The sequence below is a fragment of the Thamnophis sirtalis genome, unplaced genomic scaffold (genome assembly GCF_051295495.1).
Source record: "Thamnophis sirtalis isolate CommonGarterSnake01/CBP01778 unplaced genomic scaffold, rThaSir2_p1.2 scaffold_9, whole genome shotgun sequence".
Taxonomy (NCBI): Eukaryota; Metazoa; Chordata; class Lepidosauria; order Squamata; family Natricidae; genus Thamnophis; species Thamnophis sirtalis.
The window spans coordinates 57315440-57333702 of NW_028261389.1; the positions used below are offsets into that span (position 1 = coordinate 57315440).

The window sequence follows — 18263 nt, forward strand, 5'->3', positions numbered from 1 at the left end:
CAAAGCAGAATATGAAGTCTTTCTTTTCTTTGATTTGAAACCTCAGTATAAATGAGAAAAGACAGGATACATATATAAAACATATATCAATAAAACACAAGGGAAGACATTTTATTCATAATGGAATGTATCTCCTGCCATAAAATATTAGTCAATACCTACGGGGAATCCTTAACATAGTAATTGTTTTTCTTTCTATTTCTTTTCTTTTTCAATTAATGTTCAATTTTTCAATGTCAATGTTATATTTAATTTGAAAAACAAAACGACCGTTCGCATAACTGTGCAAAATTAAGTACCATATTTTTTCGGAGTATAAGACGCACCAAGGTTTTGAAAAAGCAATTTTTTTAAAAAAAGTAGGTAGATAGAGGGATAGAGTGGGAGAGAAACAGCAAGAAATACTGTAGGTAGGTAAGGAGAGAGAGTAGTTAGGTAAGAAGGTAGATAGAGGGATAGAGAGAGAGAAATACAGTAGGTAGGTAGGGAGAGAGAGAGGGGGTAGGTAGGTAGGTAGATAGAGGGATAGAGAGAGAGAGAAAAAATACAATAGGTAGGTAGGGAGAGAGAGAGTAGGTAGGTAGATGTTTCCAGGTGTATTTATCCATGTGCTGGAGAAGAAAATCGCTGACAACCTGCAGCACCTAAGACTTGTTTCTGCTGGCAGAGCACGTGTTCAATCTAATTCTCATCAATCATTCTAACTAAAGAGCTTTCCGAAAAGAAAAGAAAAGTTTTTGCATTCTGCAAACCTCCCCAAAACGGCCTGTTTTTCGTGAAAACAGGCCTGTTTTTTTCAAATAAAAGGCATGAATAGCCTTGGGGGGGGGGCTTGCAGAGTGCTCCTCGGGGGGTGGGGGGTCCAAAAACAAGCAAACCCAGATTTTCAGCCTCTTTTTTGAGGAAAAAAGGAGTGTCTTATACTCTGAAAAATATGGTATGCAATAATCAATACTTTATGTAATAGTACAAAATAGTACAAAAATCATATGGATGTTTTCCTGACAAGGTAGATTTCCAAGTTTTGCATTAGAAATTATACATTTACACCTTTCAAGTGGAAAGGGAAATAAAGTTAGCAGAAGATTGCTCAGCTTGGGAGGGTGGGGTGATATAATTTATACTAAATGAAATCTAACCATCACTTTATAAGATAGATGAAATCTATTTACCTTTCTTTCATTCACAGCAAGAAAGCAGAAAGATTCTGTTCATTTCATACATTAATTAGGATTAGATAAAATACCTTCTCTCCAATTCTATCAACCTCTTCTCTCCCAAAGCTGATAGGAGTCTAAAAGAATCACCTTTGTTTTGGAGAAAACACTACATCTGACAAAGTGCATCCCCAGGCCTAATCAAGAATGAGGGTAAAACCTATCTGAACAATGATAAAATATTAGGGACTTATTTAGCTAATATCCCATTTCCATTTCTTTTATATTTCTACAATTTAAACCCCTGAATATTTAAGTCTTCATCATATATGTCAAAAAGAACTATATTTGCAGAACTACCGTATTTTTTTGCACTATAAGATGCACCCCCCCCAAAAAAAAAGTGGGTGGAAATGTCTATGCATCTTATAGAGCGAATATTGCGGTGGTGGAGAGGGGTTTGGGACATTTGCCACTGCCATGGAACGCTGGAGCCTTCTCTGCCGAGTACCTGATTGGTGGTTGGATCGGCCTCCTGGAATACTTCTGATTAGCTGTTCTAGATGGTGGAAATCACCAAATGGTGGCTGCGGTGATCAGTGGTGCCTAGAACAGCTGATTGGTAGTATTCCAGGAGGCCTATCCAATCACTAATCAGCTGCTCAGCAGCAAAGGCTCCAGTCTTCCCCGGCAGAGGCTCAGCTCAGTTGACCAGTTGTGGGCGCAACGGAGTGGAGCCCTGACAAGCCACGTGCTGGGGCTGCAAAAATGTGCTTAAGCTGACCCTGCTGTTTGCTGCAAGGATGCTAGCCAGATGAATACCAGATGGATGCTGGGAGGCACAGGCAGATTTTTTCTTTTTGTTTTCCTTCACTAAAGCTAATGTGCGCCTTATGGTCTGGTGCGTCTTATGGTGTGAAAAAGATGATATATTCTCAGATTACAAACAGATGTATAAAGAGAAAGGTTATTTTCCTAATTTATTGGTTTGGTTTGGTTTATTAGATTTATATGCCGCCCTTCTCCCAAGGACTCAGGGCGGTGTACAACATTAAAAGAAATACATAATGCAAAAGTTAAAAAAAATTAAATAGAATATCACAAACAAACCCTATTAGAATTGACAATAACATTTTTTTTAAAAAAAATTCGAATTAAAATTAACAATGATCAATAATTTATTTTGTTTTGTTCAGGCCAGGCTGGCTTGCTGGAAAAACCAACTTTTTAGGGCACGTCAGAAGGACCGGAGGTCGGGGATTATACAAAGCTCCAGGGGCAGCTTATTCCAGAGGGAAGGCGCTCCCACAGAGAAGGCTCTCCCCCTGGGGGTCGCTAGCCGACACTGTCTGGCCGACAGCACCCTGAAGAGGCCAACTCTGTGGGATCGCACTGGACGGTGGGAGGCTACCAGTGGCAGTAGGTGGTCTCGCAAGTACCCTGGGCCTAAGCCATGAAGCGCTTTAAAGGTCATAATTAGTACCTTGAATCGCACATGGAAGACAACCGGCAACCAGTGCAGGCCGCCTAAAAGGAGTGTAGCATGTGCTCCCTAAGTGCCCCCATGATAACCCGCGCAGCCGCATTCTGGACCAGTTGAAGCCTCCGGGTGCTCTTCAAGGACAGCTCCATGTAGAAAACATTACAGTAGTCCAGGCGAGAAAGGACGAGGGCATGAGTGACTGTGCACAGAGCATCACGATCCAGGAAGGGGCACAACTGACGTACCAGGCGAACCAGATTAGTGTTGGTAAACACTAATCTGAAGAAATATTTTCTGCTTTACTACTACATTTATTAGAAAATGTTATTAAATATAAAATTTAATATTATATTTAATATTAGATATTCTATGTTAATATTAGTTTTAATATTTTATTTTAATGTCCAATGATATAGTTGTTTTATTCTGTTATTTGTGGTATTGTAAGCCACCTAGAATTCCTTGGTAGTAAGATGGGCAGGCATACAGATTTACTACATGAATACATGAATACTTAAATGTTGCTGTTACCATATGGTATCTTTGAAACCATTCAACAGAAAGCTTTGCATTAACCAGGTATCGCTATCATAGTGATATTACAATACTAATTTTTTTCTTTTCATATTGACATTACCCAATCTGAAATAAATATGAAGAAATACATTTTCAAGAATTGAAACATTTTTTACTTACCTATCCAATTTGCTCCCCAAAGATTTCCGTATTTTTATTTCTTCTAAATACAATCCTTTATATTTTTCCAATTCTGTATGTGTAGATTCTTTTTGTAATATGCTATCTTGATGGCTGTTTTTAAATTTGGTCAACTCTGATTCTAATTCTTTAATTTTGTTCTCCAATTGATTTCTCAAAGAAGCATTACTATTAGCTCTTATCTGTTCCAAAGTTTCTTGAGAAGCAGCCTGTGTCTAATTCATAAAATATATTAATTTAGAAGAAAAGTCCTTGCTGTACACCCAAATCTTAATTAAACAATTACCTGAGAATATACTGTCTGAGTGTAGCAAGTTGATTAAATCAAAATGTTAAGCAATTTTGTCAATGAAATAACTTACAATTAACATTTGACAATTATTTAAAAGAGCTAGGTTGGTCTAATGACTAAGGCACCAACTTAACCAGGGGACTGTGCATTATAGTTCTGTCTTGGATATGTAAAAACCAGCTGGGTGATTTTGGGCCAGCGATTCTCTCTCAGCCCAACCAACTCACAGATTTGTGATTGTGGGAAAAATAGGAGGAAGAAGGAATAGCATATATGTTCTCTTTCTTGATTTAGTGATAAAAATAATAAAAATAGGAAATAAGTAAGTTACCTGCAAAAAGAAATTGACTTCTTCCAGTTTTTGTCTTATCTCTTGTTTAGCTCGTTCTTCGATCTCTCTCTTGTATTGTTCCACTTGACTGAGATCTATTAAGTTACTCTGTACTTGGCGTTTGAGCTTAGCTACCTCTTCTTCTAATTGCAATTTGCTTTTTTCTAATTTTTCATGATTCTTATGGAATATCTTCATAGATGCTAATTGTTCACGCAGTTCACAATTGGTAGATTCCAACTGGGTACTTCTTGTTGACTCAACCTCCAAATGGCGAGAAAGTTCATCAACCTGAACAAGCAAAAAACACTTAAAAGAAAAAGACTACCATCTTTTCAAAATACAGGTAAACCCTCGGATACGAGGTTCCTTCAGCGAATTTTCATCAGAACGAATGTACAGTATATGGGTTTTTTGATTTTGCGTGGAGAGGTTTGTGCTGATTACGACAGTATTTTTTTTTAAAGAGGTTCTAAATCTAAATTGCCTCCAGAAGTCGTTGGTGCCTCATCATTGGAGACTTTTAAGAAGTGACTGGATAAGGCATTTATCAGAAGTACTCTTGTGAGAGCAGTGGGTTGGACTAGATGACCTCATCTCTGTTACTATTGCAAGCCAAGAGTTCTGTAAAACCCCTCCCCCATCTCTCGCTGGTTGGCTAGAGACTGTAAGCTAAGTGGAAGGTGTTTTTTTTTTTTTAAAGCAACTGCAATGGAGAGTTCTGTAAATTACTGTCCCACCCCAACTCTAGGCAGCTGTCTGAAGATATTTCAGCAAATGGTTTTTTTTTGGTAAACTTTAAATGGAGCTGCTTGGAAGCAATTTAGTTTCTCATTCAGCTGTACCGGAAATAGCTGATCAGTGGAGACAGAAACAACTGATTGGTTGTGGGCTGGAAGACAGACAGATCTTCATTTATTTAATGAGCCATTTGATTAATTTAATGGATTTAATTTTAAAAATGGTCAGATTCATTTGATTAATTTTTTGACTTACGAACCTAATGGGCAGGCTCCATGAGGTTCGTACCTCGAGGATTTTCTATAAAGCCAAGTAATAATTTAATGTATTTGCTCAGGGATACAAAGAATCCTATCATATTTGATGGCAGATATAGAGAGGTAACAGCTAAGTGGACCAAAAGCATTTTAACTAATATTTATTTATTAAATTCATATGCTTCCTCCCCTCACCAATAAGGTGACTCAAGCAGCATATAAATTTAATACATTTTATATTAAGTTTTAGTTAATATATTCTATGTTCAAATGATTAAAACAATAAAAAAAATTCCAAATGGGAAACCAAATACTAATACCGGTATATAAGTGCAAAGATTTTTACAAACAGGGGTCAACACTGATTCAAAGACACAAAATAAACAGATAAATAAATACCTCTATCTCAGGTTTCTGGGTAGTTTTATAGTTTTTATAATTTTAAACTTTATATAAAGCTTTATATAAAGCAGCCAATTGTGCACCAAACAAAAGTCCAGAAAAGGACTTTCACCACTACCCACTTAAATGAAAGATTTGCTTCATTATAGAAGGCCAACAAGAAAGAGAACCAGTTACTCAAAAGCCTTGAGACTTCCGTGGAAAGAAACTGCCCCCAAGTCCAAACCTAAGCACCATCCCACAGAAGAAGCAATTTAAAGAAGAAAGTTAACTAATCCAGTTTCCCACTGTACTGTTTTATTTATAGATAATGACTAGTACTCTGAATTGAGTTTGGAGCTTATTGTTCACTAGTACAAGGACTATGTAAGTGCAATCATGTAAGAGTGAAATTTAAATAAATTAAAGTAATAGCTGTCACATACCCTTTTTCTAAGTTTTCCAACTTCATTGTCGATTTCTGAATATTTATTCATTATTTCTCCATGTAAGCTGACTTGAGATGAACTTTCTCCACTCTCATAACCTTTTAATTTCTTTTGGGTTATTTTTAGAACTTTTTTTATACTGCAAAGAAAAATAAATTTTACTGCAATTGTTTAAAGTATACTATAGATGCTACTTTTGCTGCACAATTCTACCAAGGCTGAATGAGTGGAAAGAATGTGAAAAATAATGATTTGCTATTTTTAGACATTGTTCATTACTCTACAAATAGCCATTTTAAAATGACCAAAATTCCAATTTAACATTGTTTTTCTGATACTGTAGATGCACAAATTAATTAGTAATTCACATAAAAGTTTGCACTGCTAAAGTATACAATGTTCTCTTCACTATAATATTCTTTCATCTATTTTGCAGTAAAACTGCTTTCATTGCCACTGTAGTTAATTCCTTTGGAGGTTATAATTCTATTAATGTACTATTCAATGTCTTCATTTCTTTGTTAACACCATGCATTTCTTGCTCCGTGCTTAACAACCAGTCGAAGTTTCAAAAACTCTCCAAAAGTTACTTATGACTCCTCCTCAAAGTTATGATTGGCACATCCCATTGCAGTCACATGATCACATTTTGGATATTTCACTGCCTACTCACACTTAACGACCAGTTGTAGCATACCATGATCATGCAACAATTATTAGCAAGGCTTTTTGCTGCTTTCCAGCAACACCGCCCCCCCCCCCCAAAAAAAATTGGGAGAATGGATTTGCTTAACAATCACGATTAGTTTATCTAACACAGTGACTCAATTTATGACCATTTTAAAAAGGATTGTAAAATCAAGTCAGGTCATGTATTGCACCTCTTAATGACTGGGCTCAATTGTGGCTGTTAAGTGAGGACAATAAGTAGTTCTTGACTTATGACCACAATTGGGACCAGAACCGTAACTAAGTGATGCAGACTTTCAGTGAATTGTGTCCAGTTTTATAACTATTTTGTTATGGTCTTTAAGCAAATTCACCCATTTAATTTGCTTTTCAGAAGTCCCCTGGGAAGGTCATAAATTATGGTCACATGATCCACAGACACTGCAAGTACTGCAAAAACATGCTGATTGCCAAGCACCCACGTTTATCATAAGCCCAGGAACATTGCCAAAGCTGAAAATGCAATAACTGGTAGTTAGTCACTGCTTTCAGGTCCCTCGTAACTTTAAACAGTTGTTAAATAAATGGTTATAGTATAAAGACTACCTGTATCTATATTATAAATCAAGAGGTAGTGCATAAAATGTAGAAAACACAGGTCACAGAAACAGGGATATTAGCTTTTATATGTAAGATTATTTCATTATAGCAATGTTAAATATATTTAAAATAAAAATTCTATATACAGAAAGCATCTGCACAATAAAGTTACCCATTATATTCTTTTTGTAATTCATTGTTCCTTTTCATTTCTTGATCTAGTCGCGTTTCCACTGATCGCTTTAATTCTAGTACCTTCTTTATTTTTTTCTTTTCATTCTCAAACTGTAAAAGAATAAGAACATAATTTCCAGACTTGACAACATTTTAAATAGCATATGTTTTAACGCACAGATAAATCTGTGATGGTATTCCACCTTCATTTTGATCTTTGTGAAATAAAATGACTATATTGAAATATATTTCATTTCTTGACATATATATTTATTTCCAAATTTTGTAATTTTCAAAATGACAGTTTTATTAAGACACTGATACTCTGCCCAGATTTTAAATGAGCATCCTGATGCTATAGTGTAGGAGCAATCTATCAGAAAGTTCCAATGGTGGTAAAACTTTCTGCTAAGAAGCTGAAGTGTGTACTATGAAACAAATAATGTAATTTGGAACTAAGTTTTGGGTTTTCATGAGCTTTTGCAATTAAATTTTTGAACCGCACCCATCTGTGAAGGCTAACAGCATGCCAAACCATGTCAAAAAGGATTTAAATCCTTTTCATTTTCAGAACTCACAAAGGATAGAGAGTAAAAATAACTTTTACTCAACTTTTTTCAGTTTGTACAGAAGTAAAAATTGTTTTTCTACTGTTATTTGAACCTTAGGAAATATTGTTTTATTTATGATCTTTCAAAATTCTCAATGCAAATTTATTATTTAAACAGCTAGAAGGATTTAAAAATACTGCTTCCTAAAAGCATTGTAAATCTATCAGTTACATACATAAGCAGATAATATAAAAACATAAAGAACCTTCATCTGCACCATTAAAATCCATGCCCACTAAAAAATATGTGAGAGAAAAGACAAGTCACACTTTTACAGCATGATGTTCACATCTGAATCAGTTATGACTGCTTCTCTCATCCAGATAACTTTTGATTCTGATCACATACATAATGAAATCCTTAATGAATTTTGAATCCAAGATGTTTAAGGCTTATTTATTGTTCATATGAATCAGCTCATATGGATGCTTTATTTCTTCAATTTTCCTTACCACAATGATCCTGTGAGGTAGTTTGAACTGAGTGACTTAGTGACTGGTCTAAAGCACCAAGACTCGGTGAGTTTCCTATGGCTGAACGTGGACTTAAACTTGCTCTCCCTAGTCTGAGTCTGATACCTCAACCGTAATACCATTTTTTCTTCATCATTTCCAACACAGTGAATTGTTGATACTGAACCTACCTGAGATATTAGTTCTGTCTTTTCCTTATCAAGCTCAGAAAGGCGAATCTCAAGTTTTGATTTCAATTTCAGTTCTTTTTCCCACAAATTCTGATGAGCATCATGTGCCGTTACTGAAAGCATATTTTCCTTCTGGGCCTGAGGAGAAATTGAATTACTTTTGAATGAAAAGCATTACAAAGAAGCCCTTGAAATAGCCAAGGCACCTTTATGTAGGTACAGAATTTAATTCAGATAACAAAGATCAGATTTCTGTGTGGAAATGGTAGATTGAAGACAGTGCCAATGGCCATGGTAAATGAAGAGTCAACAAGTAAATGGGCTCTGTAATCCTTCTCCAGGCAAGCAGAAGACTTATCCACAAATGTTCCAGACAGTTGGATTTACAGTTCTGGGAGACAAGGTTATAGCCATCTTGCTCAAAATACCCAGACTCTGGGTTGGTATACCTTCTTTCCTAAAGTTTGTTATATTTTTAATACAAGAGCAGGATTCACACTCATGTTTAGTCCATTTGAAATCCATTTCAAATGCTATTATTCATATTTCCTTTACATCTTTATTGCTAATTTGACAATCAATGGCTACATAAATGATTGTGTGCTTTTATTTGAGAATAAAATAAAATATTTATTTCTCGGGAGAGAATAATATTAAGCAAAGATACAATAGTCTCTTAAGAAAATTCACACTTTATGTCAACTCCGAGGCCTGAAGCTGCCATTCAGGGGAGAAGACTGGGCCAGCTGCCAAGACTCACCATCCCACCTACACAAACTGCAGAAATTCATGCTAACAATCCATGATTAATTGCCAGGTGGTTCCGCTCTGGGTCACAAGGTGATGGTGTGCGCATGCGTGGAGTGCGGCTTACCTTAATTACCAAGGTAGCTATAAAAGGTGATGGGAAGCACAGGGTAGCAGCTCTGACAATTTATTCATTGCCTTATGCTTGGTTGGTCAGTTCGTGTTAAAGGAAGAATACAAACTGCATTTCAAACTGTTTCTGTGTTTGGCTGGTTTCATTATCCCTTCGAAACCTGACACTTTAAGCATGCATGCCTATTCAGACATACACAGGATCAAATACTTTCATTAAAATAATAAAAGAAGTATCATAAAGTCTGCTTCTTTTGAATCCCCACATACATTACTGTTATATTTCTTTAAATATAAATAATCATAAAGGTTATATATGATTTTATAAAATGTGTCCACAGCACTGCATAAGGCTGTGTTTGAGCACAATAAGGAGTCTGGTCAATTTACACTTTTTGACAAAACTACAAGCCTTAAATGTGGTTCTTGAGGAGATTATGGTCTCCTTTGATATAGTGTCCTGTTCTGACCCCCTTCGTCCTACACCAAAGCACGCCGAGACAAAGATACTTCAAGGATTTATTAACACACAGACAGGACCTTGGCAGCAATCCAGCACAGTCCAGACTTTGGCAGCAATCCAGCCTGCCAAGCTAGCCACGAGAGTTCTTCAACTTTAATGAATACGTTGACTCCTGCAAAGGGTGTGTGCACAATCATTCCTTTTATAGGCTTGAGAGGAGCCTAATTACCACCAGCTGAGTGCAATTATCTCCTGTAACTGCGTAACTGTTCTTTACGCCTATTAGCTCTCCATTGCTGGGCATCCAGGACCAACTCCCTTGTTTCTTCTCCACTACTCCAATGCATGACGTCACAATCACTCTCCCTTGTCTCCTCCCCACTGGTCCAAGGTTCAGGTGCCTCCTGGTGGCCAACCAGCCTCTCTACGCCCTGCTCAGAGTTGGAACCCTGTCCAGGGTCCCCCACATCCTCCAGAGCCGACTCATAGGGCCCCTCACTGTCGGAGTCTGGTGACAGCTCCAACGTCTCCCCCTTTAGATCTTTTTATTAACACTGTTTTTATAGTTGAAATATATCAACTATATATAGTAGGCGGAGACCGCCTACTGCCAATTACCTCCACTAGACCGATAAGATCGCATAGATTAGGCCTCCTCCGAATTCCATCAGCCAGCCAATGTCGGCTGGCAACTACCCGGAGGAGAGCCTTCTCGGTGGCTGCTCCGACCCTCTGGAACGAACTCCCCGTGGAGATTCGTACCCTCACCACCCTTCAGACCTTCCGTACCGCCTTTAAAATCTGGCTGTCCCAGCAGGCCTGGGGCTAAAGACCCTAACCCCGCCCAAATGGTATGACTGTTGTGCTTCTTTTAATAATGTATTGTCTTATGTCTATCACTTGTTTGTCATCCCCTCCCCCCTGAATTGTGAGTCGCCCTGAGTCCCCTCAGGGAGAAGGGCAGCATACAAATAAACTAATTCCAATTCCAATATCTAATAGTAATAATTATATTCTAAATTTGAAAAATATTATATTAGCCATAACTAGTTTCAAAACACCAATAGCTCTCAAAGTGAATACATTTTAGCAAATTGCCAATAATGATACCAAGTCTCAATTCATATTTTGTTTGTTTGACAATCAACTAAATAGGATCAGATCTGATTAGTATGTTGAATGGGAGATCCCTGAATTACAGGTAGTCCTTGATTTATGACTGGTTGTTTAATTACCATTCAGAGGTATGACAGTCTCAGAATGAGTGCTTGTCTTGAAGTTCTAGGAGAGTGCAGCTATCATATACCTTTGACCAAGATCGGTATACTTATTCTATTTGGGATGGTTATCCTCTTCTACCAAGCTCGGGAGGGATGCACATAAAACAATGCAGGAGGAAGACGATTGTCGACTATCCAGACAGATTAGCCAAATCAACCCTGGTAATCAATGGGGTGACAGGTATTGCAGTCAGATCCCGCTCACATCCAAAATGGGTGTTTTATGGCCCAATGATTTGTGATGTCTTTTTCCAGTTTCCGTACAGTACAATAGATTTGGACATCCAACTGCATGGCTTGTTTAATGACTCAATAATTTGCTTAATGGCTGCCATAAAAATGGTTGTAAAATTGGGTCTGGGCACACGGTGCCTTGACTTATGACCATCAAGACTTACACCCAAAATTCACTTCCAGGGAACATGGCTAACTGAACACACACCTGGGGAGAGATCTCCAAAGGACTTTTCCCTGGGGCGTTGCTCTTCTGCCTTCTAACTGAAGGGATTGATATCCCATCAGCTTTTATGACCCACCTGGCCATGGTGTGTTGAAGAACTTCCCCTCAGAATCCTTCAATACAGCTGTAAGCCAGAAAACAGTTTCTGGAGTTGAACCCCAAAGGTATCTACATGCCAAAAACTGGGAGGGAAGAGGCTGCAATCTGTTTGGAGGTTGAAGTAGCTGTCATTTGGAAATCCACCTTTCAAACGGACAGTAAGTTATGCCTACCTCTTCTTAATCACCTTCAACGATTATTATTCTATCTTAAGCCAACTTAAAAGAGGCTCTTTCTAGCAATGGCCTACTATTTCTTGAAGAGCTGTTTTTTGAGGAATTTTTTTGTCTCAATGAACAATGGAGAAGGCTGCTAAGGCAAGCCAAATAAGGAAGTGTGCTGAGAAAATAAAAGCTGTTAAGAGAAAGATAAAGATGGAAAGCTGTGATTTTAGTTTACTATTGAAGTAACTGGTAGCTTGATCTCCTTAGCTGTGGGTGGCTAAAATCTTCTGATATTGACTACAAGAGGAAGCCAAGTTGGTGGAGCAAAGTATTAGATATATATTTGAAAGGTCCCTAAATAAAATGTGCAAATTTGTTGAAGAGTTGTTCTCTGATGACAAAAAAATCCTCTCAAACTACTTCTGAAATGTACACATGTGGAGAATGTTACAAAACTGCCAATGCAATTTCACAAGTAGCTGAAAACGCAGAGGACTTTATCACAGATTTGGAAGAATGGGATATTAAATTTCTCTTTCACCTTCACTACTATGGTTCAAATGTAAAACCTCTCAACACAACTGAAAGAAGAATGTCGAGAAAAAAGAGAAATTGGGAACTTTTCTTTAAAGACATTAATAAGGTTGAGGAACTTGTGATAAAAAGAAAGGCCTAGAAGTCTTTGATACTTCCAGAGAATAAAAAAGATTTTACTCCATGAAGATAAGCTGAAAGCAGTGACTTAAACTTAATGAGTTAACTGAAACCAGGATGCATTTTTCTCTACTTGATATGTGCAGCTAAAAGAAAGTTCTGAGACAAAATTTGAAAATGTATTTTTTTACATATAAATAATGCTTAAGTAACTCTTACAGTAGGCAAAACTTATTGAAAATGTATTTGAAAGTACCTGTATTAAGAGAAAGTTAAATAAAATAATGTAGCAGTTTAAAGAAAAACTCTATATGTTAAAAAGGATGTTTACAAAAGGAAAAAAGAAGGGAGCTAAATGCAATACTGAAGTTCAAAACTTGTATGTTAAAAAGTCAAAGAAAAAGACATATTAGAAAGTTTTGATTTTTAAAAGTGTTTTGTTTTTAAAAAGTGTAGTGCTTTGAAAAAAATGGGTGAACCCCCCCCCTTTTTTTTCCCAGTAAGGCCAAAGAATTTGAAAGAATACAATAAATTTTATAAATGAAAATGGTGACAATTCACAAAGATTACTAGGTGGAAATAGAAATACACATTATTTCCATAGCAAGGAAGATAAAGCAGAAATGGTTAAATTGAGTCCTTTATTTAAAGAGGAAATTTTTTTCTTATTTGGATATCACTTCTGGAATTTGTGCTTGTAAAGAAAAAAAATGAAACTTTGACCTTGATTTTGTTGATTAGAAAGATTTGGTGTTATAGGAATGGCTAGTTATATATTAATGTAGCAAAAAGCAAAAAGTTGAGTTTGGAATGTGTTTATCTTGTACTGCGCCAGGAAGATTTGGAAGCCAATGCCCCCTTTTCTTTCTTTTTCTCTTCCCCCTTGTATCTCACATACCCCTTTCCCCGTTCCCTCCCTTAATTTCCAATTTTCTTTTCTTCTTTGTATTTTATATAACAAAATAAAAAAATCATAAATGTTAAGACTTACACCCAAAATTCCAATCTAAATTGCAATCATAATTCAAGGACAATCTATACTGTATAGGCTAGATTCTAGAATATGAAATTGAAAAACATGCTGAAAGAAGGTAATGATAAAACTATTTTAATGCCACAAAAATTTATATGGACACACCCATAAAATCTCCAAGGCTAGTATCAATTTAAAACAGAATTTTCATTTCAATTTTCTAAGGCGAATAAATCTTAGTGGATACAAAATAAAACTATTAAGAAACTGTGTTTCACATGTCACTGATTTTCCAATTTAAGACTTGCTTTCAAAAAAAAATAATGAAATTTAAAGGTTTGCAAGAATGTAATTTAAAAACTCTCAAGTCCTAAAAGAGATTTTTAAGAGTTTCATATAGTAAAGTGATTCTAAGAAGTATATTTAATTAATAATTACAATTAAAACAATAATAATAAAATAACGCTGATTGGCTGTTGTTTTTTTCCTTATATGATTACATTCAGTTTTGAATATGCTACACTAGTAGCATATTCATTCTCTCAGAAATAATTGACAATAATTAACTATATGGACATCCTTATTCTCCCTCTATTCTGCAATGTCCTTATACAAAGATGCTTGGGCAGGCGGTTGGACTAGGTGACCTACAAGGCCCATTCCAATACTGTTAATCTATTTTTTTTTTAAAGCAAGAGCACTGAAGCTCTCAAGAGTTCAAATCTCTAGCTTTTGTTTCCTGCACTAATTCACATATTATTACTGTAAGAATCTTGTTTCAATTTATTTTAATTCCCTGCATTTGTGAATAAAACTGGCTATACTTTATGTCCACATGAGACACCCAAACTGCACAGCCAGTGCAGTTCTCTTAAACTCTCTGATATCTATTTTTTCTTGTGCAATATATAAAGATTAACAGAAATAAAAGGGAATGATCTATGTGAAATGTGTTGATTATCTTATATATGAATTATCCTTGTCTCGAAAATACTACTGATCGTTTCATTTTTAAGAAAAAAAGCAGAATACCTGGTGGTTTAGTTGTTCCTCTAAATTGATTTTTGCTGTCTGTAAACTGGTTATCAATTCTTCAAGACGATTATGAACCTAGATCACCACAAAAGAAATCAAGTCTTTATGCAAGTTGCAAAAGTCTTCAGTCTCCAGAAATTCTCTAAAAATCTATTTTGTTATTTACATTCCTTACTATTGTTACATTCATGATTTCAAAATTTTTAATAAATTTATTTAGGACTTCTGAAAATGAAAGAAACTAATTATGCTATAATAGCTTCTGAAATATTTCATTTTTTAAAATTATAAAAAACAGTAATTAAACATGAAATCTTATTTCCCCAAAATGTTATGGCTGACTTACAGAAACACTATCCTGTAGGTCTTTTTGAAGTATTTCAATTCTATTACATTGCTGGTTCGTTGTAGCTTCATATCTGGCATTTTCTATTTCAAGTCTTAAAAGGAAAACACATAGTCTCAAAACGGGATACAATGCAACTATATTTCTTCCTCTTTATGTGTTTCAATTATTCTATACCATATGGAAATATAAATTGAAGAAGAGTTTTTTATCAATTGTCATAATTTAGCACATTTAAATTTCAGCATGTTTTACCTCTGTATATGCTCTTCTAATTGTTTTATAGTATTATTTGTTTCTGATGATGCTACCAGAAGATCCTGTAGTTTCTGAGATGCCGCACTTGCTTCACGTTCCTTAATATCCAAAGCATGTTTTAATTCATGAGTAGATCTTTCACAATGGATAGTCTGTGCTTCTGAATCTTGCAACTGTAAAATGTGAGAGCCAATGTGGCTTAGCCAAAAAATAGGTGCAATGTGCTCCTGCTATGATATACCCTATCACAGTCTAGTCACCCCATCCTAGACCCGTGTAGTTTCTAAATCTCCTTCAAAGGCATCCCTATACAGAACACATTGAAGTAATTTTACTGGGAAATAACTAGTGAATAGATAATAGAAGCAAGATAATCTCTTGTTTCACATACAATGAAACATCATGAACAAATGGCAAATAGGCACTTTTGTTTACAACTGCTCCTTTGAAGGAAGAACAAAAAAGGAAAAGCCCTTCCCCATTTGCTGAGATTTCCTCCAACCAGAATGTCTTCAATCCAATCAACAACTCAACAAGCTCAGCATACTTGATGATGGAAAGAAGAAACCTCAATATTATTTGTATAGAGAAGGTACCCAGACCTGTAATTTTTGATAATCATTAATGCACTGATTACATACAGGAGTAGCCTGGGGGACACCATAACCTTTATGTATCCCTCAGTAAAAATGACAGAGAGCCAAATGATATTCTACTTTCTGGAAGGAATTCTCGATGTAGGAACAGAACCATGACAAAACTATTTCAAAAATGAATGCATCAGAAAGTTGGATGTCATCTCTTCTGCTCCCATAGTAAAGCATTTAATAAACTGTTGGAAGCATACCTTACATTTCATCCTTTCTATTTCCTTCAGAAGTTGCTGTTTATCCTCCTCCAAGTCAATACGATAACGTGTTGAAACTTCCAATGAAGCTTCTGTCATGGATTGTTTTTTGAGGGAATCTGCAAGCTCTTGCTGCAATTGCCTTATTGTACTCTAAAAGGTTTTTAATGAAATAATTCATACAAAATAGACTGAAATAGTTGCATTTTAATTTATCCAATTAATATTTATAATAGGTAAAAATGTTCAATGATGTATATTTCATGTCTATATGAAATATCATATAGTTTGTGCATGTATGCATATGTCTCTATGTTCATATATATCATACACAAATAGTTTTCTTTCCTGACCAACATTGCTATCAACCAAAGCAATGAACAATTTACTAGCAGAAGGAATACAAAAATTATTTAAAGTAACTTTGAAGTGTGCTTAATTTTATATATACCATCTAATAGTTGTGCTGTAAAATGGCAGTATTTCACTTCCTTATAAAGTTCATTATCATATTCAATTAATATATAATTAATATCTCCCTTGGAGACAAGGGAAATTAAGCTTAGATTTCTGTATGCTGAAAAATGATCATTGCTGGAATTGACAGAACATAAATCATACTTACCTCTCTGTCTATTTTTTCAGATTCATATTTAATGACTTGGTCCTTTAAATTATTACATTTTGTGATTAATTCTTTATTTCTCTCTTCCATTATCTGAGCTTGCTTTTCAGTATCAGCTCTGAGCTTATTAAAAATATCACTGAATTTATCTTGAACATCAGTCACTGCTTTTTCTTTGATAATGCCCTTGTTCTGAAAATCTTCAAGTTGTTGTCGAAGTAAGAGATTTTCACTTTGGACTTGTGCTAAACGTTCTTGCATAGATTCCTGTTTTATTACATATTTGTTTATTTGATCCTTTGCGACTTGTTGTGCATTTTCAAGTTCTTTTACTTGACACTGTGACTGGTTTAGGTCTCTTTGAATACTATCTAACAGCAAGTTCTTTTCCCGGAGACCGTGAGTTGCATGGTGAAGCTCGTTTTCTAGACTATTAGCTTTACTTTCAGCTTTCGCTAACTGTTGAGACAAGCCACTGTTTATTTCTCGTACAGTACATACATCGTGGTTCAATTTATCTTTTAAGCGGAGCCATTCATCCCTCTCTCGCTGAAGCAATCGTTCAAGATCACTTTTTGATACCTGACAACGATCAAGTTCCTGAAGAGCAGAACTCAAACGAGACCGTAGTGAATCAAGTTCTATTTCCAATCTTTCTTTATTTTCCTTGAAATGTTCCAATTTGGATGCTACCATTGCAACCTCAGTTTGTGATACATTTATTTGTCCATTGTATTGAAAAACCGTTTGAGTCAAAGCGTCTTCATTTAGTTTCAGTTCTTTTTTAAGTTCTTCATTTTTTTCTTTCAAACTTTCATTTTCTTCCAAATATTTGCTTTCATCCTCTTGATGTTGAATCCTGATGTGCTCAAGTTCTAATTTTAATAGAGCAACTTCATCTTGGAGTTTTTGATTTCTCTGTAATAATTCTGTTTCATGGTCATGATTATCAATTATCTGAATATTTAATAAGCAGAGGGTTAACAAATAAATAAATTCATAGAATCCAGAGATATAAGCTACATTCTAAGAGATCAGACAAATTTATGTTGGATAAATGTTATCAATCAACAGGTAACACTCTAAACATCTACATATCTAAACATTACTTAAGAAATGGAAACATTATGTGTCTCATGAGTTTCTAAGAGAGACTATGTAAAAGGCGCTGCTACACATGCATCCTAATTGTGGCTTTCAAAGCAATCATTAAATACACTGAGAACAAATACTGTATCTGGATAGTTTGTGTATGAACAACAATTATTTTTCATTCTTATAGAGCATAACAGATGTGTGATAATATGACAACTATATATTTTCTTTTCAAAATAGTATACTCTATATTTTCTTAATTTTAATCAAGCTTACTCTATCGTGGAGATCATTTATAGCAATATAAAAACCCTCTCAATTTCTTAAGCAAAATTTAATTAGACATTGCATTTATTAAGTTTATTTATAAACCACACTTCTAAAGCACGCACCTCATAGTCTGTCTATAGAACTTGAGAGAGAACTGAACTAACAAAAAAAAAGAGAAACAAATTCCATACTGTGCCTTTTTCTTTAATGTTTACATAAAATGTGTTCCTTGCAGAGTATGCTCACAAAGTTTTAAATGGTTAGTTCACAATTTATGACCACTTATTCAGCAATGGGCTGATGTTACCCT

At 35.4% G+C, this 18263-nt stretch overlaps 1 protein-coding gene across 1 annotated transcript in view; it reads right to left on the minus strand.

Moving 5' to 3' along the window:
- The window catches only part of ANKRD26 (ankyrin repeat domain 26), a 100070-nt gene that overhangs the window by 23849 nt on the left and 57958 nt on the right, over positions 1 to 18263 (minus strand). The window contains exons 26-35 of the mRNA XM_087723646.1: positions 16589 to 17545; positions 15964 to 16116; positions 15114 to 15289; positions 14859 to 14952; positions 14510 to 14587; positions 8506 to 8643; positions 7250 to 7362; positions 5806 to 5947; positions 3981 to 4271; positions 3337 to 3572 (exon numbers count right to left, since the gene is read on the minus strand). Coding sequence (XP_087579772.1) covers positions 3337 to 3572; positions 3981 to 4271; positions 5806 to 5947; positions 7250 to 7362; positions 8506 to 8643; positions 14510 to 14587; positions 14859 to 14952; positions 15114 to 15289; positions 15964 to 16116; positions 16589 to 17545 — 2378 coding nt within the window. The remainder of the gene's footprint in view (positions 1 to 3336; positions 3573 to 3980; positions 4272 to 5805; positions 5948 to 7249; positions 7363 to 8505; positions 8644 to 14509; positions 14588 to 14858; positions 14953 to 15113; positions 15290 to 15963; positions 16117 to 16588; positions 17546 to 18263) is intronic.